General features: G+C 35.4%; 1 protein-coding gene across 1 annotated transcript; it reads left to right on the top strand.

The window, feature by feature from the left end:
- The first annotated feature begins 1,067 nt into the window (after nt 1-1,067).
- On the top strand, nt 1,068-3,793 carry LOC110899136 (beta-fructofuranosidase, insoluble isoenzyme CWINV3). Its single transcript, XM_022146013.2, has 7 exons — nt 1,068-1,245; nt 1,452-1,460; nt 1,545-2,401; nt 2,605-2,763; nt 2,865-3,103; nt 3,257-3,347; nt 3,439-3,793. The coding sequence occupies exons 1-7, from the start codon at nt 1,107-1,109 to the stop codon at nt 3,625-3,627; spliced, it is 1,683 nt and encodes a 560-aa protein (XP_022001705.1). The 5' UTR covers nt 1,068-1,106; the 3' UTR covers nt 3,628-3,793.
- Nucleotides 3,794-4,948: the final 1,155 nt, after the last annotated feature.

Genomic DNA, 4,948 nt, shown 5'->3' on the forward strand with positions numbered 1-4,948 from the left:
CTTGTTTTCAATACTATTATTATAGTAGTGCACATGTGCAATATAACATGTACTACAATGTGCATTACATGCTTAAAATTAGTTTTTTATTCTAGTTTAGCTTTTAGGGTTAGTTTTTTTTGGAGGTTTAGGATTAGGATTAGGTTTTTGGGTGTGGGGGGGAGGGGGGTTTAGGTTTTTGGGGGTGGGGGTGGGGGTGGGGGGGTTTAGGTTTTTTTCGGGTTTATGTTTAGGGTTTAGTTTTAGGTTTTCGGGAGGGTGGGGGGGGGTGGGGGGTTTAGGTTTTTTTTTTTTTTTTTTTTTTTTTTTGGGGGGGGGGGGGTTAGGCTTTTGGTGGGAGGGTGAATTTAGGTTTTTTTTTGGGGGGGGGAGGGTGGGGGGTTTAGGTTTTTGGGGGGTGTCGGTGGGGGGTGGGTTAAGTGGTTTAGGCTTTCCGTATTAGTGCACATGTGCAGTACAACCAAAAAAATTTTTTTTTTTTTTTTTGAAATTTTTTTTTCCATATATAAAAAGTAGCGATTTTTCTAAAAAAAATTGTAAAAAAAAAAAAAAATTTTGTATGTTTTTTAGGTTTTTTTAGGCTTTTTTAGTTAGTTTTCGAGTTTTCACAATAAAAGTGGTTTTCATTTGAACCATCCCCCTATATATATATATATATATATATATATATATATATATGATAAAGATAAAAGGATAATAACTTCGAGTTGTGAGAACTTAGAGAACTTGGCTTTTTCGTACGAGTTTTGCCTCCATTCTATTCATACCAATAGATAAAAATCTTTAGAAAGACTGTCATAAAAAATAAGAAAAATTTAAAAAAAAATCGAAGTGATGTTTTTCGGCCACTTACAGCAGTTGTAAAAAGCTGATGACAAAAGCATTACATCACTGTTTTACCGCATTTACGGCTGCCGTAAATTAAAAAAAAACTAGTTATTTTATATTTTTGGAAAAATTGATTTTTGTAGGATTTTTGGTAAAAAGAATTGTTAAAGACCTTTCGTAACGCCGAGTTCTCACAACTTCTTCGTATAAAATTTCATTTTACTCTTAAGTATATATAGGACACATAAAAGTGTTTTAATTCTGTGTGGTGACCATTGATGGTAAAGGAGATGGCTGGCTGGGTTCTTTCTTTTTGCATCCTTTTGGTTGTTAATGGTGTCGGAGTTCATGCATCAGAAGATTTGCAGCCTTACCGAACTGCTTTTCACTTTCAGCCTCTCAAAAACTGGATGAATGGTATATGTTTTCTTTAAATTTACACAACTGGATGAACTCTTGCTGTATCAATATCTTTTCTTTATTATTTGTTTTTTTTTTTTTAACGGCTACTTTCATTAAAAATTTATTATTTGTTAATAGTCAATATCTTTTGTGATTGTTTATCATGTACTAATAAATTTCTATTCACATGTTATCTGTACTGGCTGCTGATGAACTCATAGATCCTAATGGTAAGTCTTACTTTCACTAAATAAACTTGTTTTTCACCATACATTTTCTGACAATTTTTATGTTATTATTCACAAATATTGAAGGTCCAATGTATTTCAATGGAGTATACCATCTGTTCTACCAGTACAATCCTGGGGGTCCACTATGGGGCAACATTTCATGGGGTCATTCCATTTCACATGATCTTGTGAACTGGTTTATTCTTGAACCTGCTCTCAGTCCAAAAGAACCCTACGACATTGGCGGCTGCTTCACAGGTTCAAGCACAATCCTACACGGTTCAAAACCGATAATTCTCTATACCGCTCAAGACGTAGATGGCGCCCAGGTTCAAAACCTGGCCCTCCCCAAAAACCGCTCTGACCCCCTTCTAAAAGACTGGATCAAATGGTCAGGTAACCCTATTCTGACCCCTGTCAATGACATCAACACGTCCCAATTCCGTGACCCTTCAACGGCTTGGATGGGTCCAGATGGAAAATGGAGGATTGTGATTGGAAGTGAGATCATCAAGGGCCAGGCAACCGCGCTTTTGTATTATAGTACAGACGGTTTTAACTGGACCAGGTCGGATAAACCTTTGAAGTTTTCGAGAGAAACAAATATGTGGGAATGTCCTGACTTCTATCCGGTTAGTAATACTGGCAAAGATGGTATTGATACATCTTTTCAAGGGAATAACACAATGCATGTGCTAAAAGTAAGCTTCGATAGTCATGATTATTATGTCATCGGGATGTATGATCCGCAAATGGATCAGTTTCTCCTTGCTACTAGTGATTTTAACGTTAGCAACACACAACTTCAATACGATTATGGGAGGTTTTATGCATCAAAGTCATTCTATGATGGTGCGAAAAAAAGAAGGGTGTTATGGGGATGGGTTAATGAAGGTGATAATCCCTCGGATGCCTTCAAGAAAGGGTGGTCTGGCCTTCAGGTACTTCGTTTTTTCAATTTGGTCAAATGGTCAAATCTAGAAAGGGTGCTGCTAAAAGTACCACTCTCACAAACTTGGGGGAGGGGCCCACAATTAAAAACATATTCCCTCTCACATGGGGTAGGGTACGTTTAGGCACACCGCACAGAAATATATGGACATGTGTCCAGTGCCAGTTATAACACTTGTTTAGTTTGTTTCAGTCGTTTCCAAGGAGCGTTTGGCTTAGCGATACTCGAAAACAGTTAGTACAGTGGCCAGTGGAGGAAATCAAGAAGCTAAGAGCAAAACAAGTGAATATGGAGAGTAGAGAACTGAAGGGTGGGTCCCTCCTTGAAGTACCAGGCATAAGTGGTTCACAGGTGTGCGAAACTGACTCGTTTCAACATATATTTGTTTAACTACAACTTAACACTTATTCGCATGTTTTATTACATATTGACTAATGGAACTTGTCTATCAGGCGGATATAGAAGTCGTTTTTAGTCTATCGAATCTGAGTGATTTAGAGCTAATAAATTCAGATATGTCTGATCCACAACATCTTTGTGACCAAAAGAATGTTTCTACGAGTGGGAGTTATGGTCCATTCGGCGTGCTAGTTTTCGCTTCACAGAACTTGACAGAACAAACCGCGGTTTTCTTTCGAGTATTTAAAGGTCCTAACAAATTTCAAGTGCTCATGTGCAGTGATCAAAGCAGGTTAACATTTTACTTATATATGGTTGACATGGATAACTAAAACACATAAACTTATATGTTGACGTTAGTACAAATAAGCTTGCTGACACCTTTATACATATTTTGGCATGTCAAAATCTTTATTAAGTTATATATAATATGTTATAAATTCAGGTCCTCAATTGCACAAGGAGTGGACAAAAGCACATATGGAGCTTTCCTTGATTTGGACCCTCTTCATGATAAGATCTCACTAAGAAGCTTGGTAATGATACATTATTTCGCAACTACTACTTCTATATTGACGTTGTAGATGCTAGTATTGTGGCATAATATTCTCTTTTACGAATTTGTAGGTAGATCATTCGATTGTCGAAAGTTTTGGTGGAGAAGGACTTGCTTGTATCACCGCTAGAGTATATCCAAAGCTAGCGATTCATGAACACGCCAAGCTCTATGTATTCAATAATGGCACAAAGAGTGTTACTATGTTGAGTCTAAATGCTTGGAACATGAACAAGGCTCAAATAGTTCCTATGGATTGAGAAACTATGGTTTTATAAGTATTTAGAACAGTGTTTTGACACCTGCTTCATGAATCTTTCCAATAAAAAATAGTTCTAGTTCATGATTAATTATATATCTTGTTGAATGTTGACCAACCTGATGTTTAAATCCCAGTGATGGTGAATTGTATTCCATTTCAGAATATATAATTTCAATTGAAAGATAAATTAGAGGTTGGATACATCTATAATCTCATGTTAAGAAAATGGTATGGTGAGAAAATTAACTGAATCGATATAATCGATAACCAAACCATAACTGATATAACTGAATCGATATAACCAATGGTTATGAAGCTTTGTTTAACTTACCATTCAGTTATGGTAACTGGTTATGAAGTTGTGGTTAAACCGATATAACCGAACCGAATCGAAGTTGTAATGTTAAGGCTTAAGTCAATATAATGGATTTATGTTTTACACATATAGAGGGTTTTTTCACTAAGATAAAAATATGTTAGTAACAAAATGATATCCTTGTAGATGCCTTTTATTTCTGTGATATGAATCTTTCGTACAACACTAGAAAGTTCCACCGTCCAACATACGAGGCTTAAGTAATTTTTTTTTTTGGTTGAGAATTGCCCGACTAAAAGAGATCTCACATCAATAGTTTAACCATAAAATGTAGTTTTTGTTTTCTTATAAAAAAAGCTCAAGCTAAGTCCAAACGATGCACACCCCTATTTATTTTAAACCTTGCTTGGTTAATTAACCGATATCAACTAAAATCGAATCACAACCGACTTCATAACTGATTAATTGTAACCGAAGCTTGCGGTTATGGCTATGATTAATGGTAAAAACCAAACCAAACTAAACTGGCCCATATACACCCTTAATATAACATATTCTGTTAAACTGAATACAACTGCCATAAAATTTCTCAATAAAAAATATGAAATTCTTAACTATTCAGCATCCACAAAAATAGATAATATACACCCATTAAATCAACTATAAGTCCATAAATAACCAATGTTTGTTCACATATTTGGAACCTTAGATCCTAAATGATCATAGGAAGCAAATGCAAGCATTTAATCCAACTAAAAATTTTACTAGATTAAAATCATCCAAAAAAGTAAAACTAGTGATCATAAGATGCTGATGAATGGAAGAACATGTTTCTTCCGGTTTGAGTTAATGTAAGAAACTGATGACAATGGCAGCATTAACACCATAGACAAACTGGATAACTAATCTTCCCTTTAATGTTCAGAAATGTATAAACAAAAGTTATTATTAAAATGTGCTCAAACCAAACAGATCGAACTAACTAAACCCAGTGGCAGATCCA

The sequence above is a fragment of the Helianthus annuus genome, chromosome 13, assembly GCF_002127325.2.
Source record: "Helianthus annuus cultivar XRQ/B chromosome 13, HanXRQr2.0-SUNRISE, whole genome shotgun sequence".
Classification (NCBI taxonomy): domain Eukaryota; kingdom Viridiplantae; phylum Streptophyta; class Magnoliopsida; order Asterales; family Asteraceae; genus Helianthus; species Helianthus annuus.

Coding starts and splice junctions, on each gene's coding strand:
- LOC110899136 (XM_022146013.2), top strand. CDS start 1,107: ATGGTAAAGGAGATGGCTGGCTGGGTTCTTTCTTTTTGCATCCTTTTG. Junction 2,402..2,604: donor AAGGGTGGTCTGGCCTTCAG/GTACTTCGTTTT, acceptor AGTTTGTTTCAG/TCGTTTCCAAGGAGCGTTTG. Junction 3,104..3,256: donor ATGTGCAGTGATCAAAGCAG/GTTAACATTTTA, acceptor TTATAAATTCAG/GTCCTCAATTGCACAAGGAG.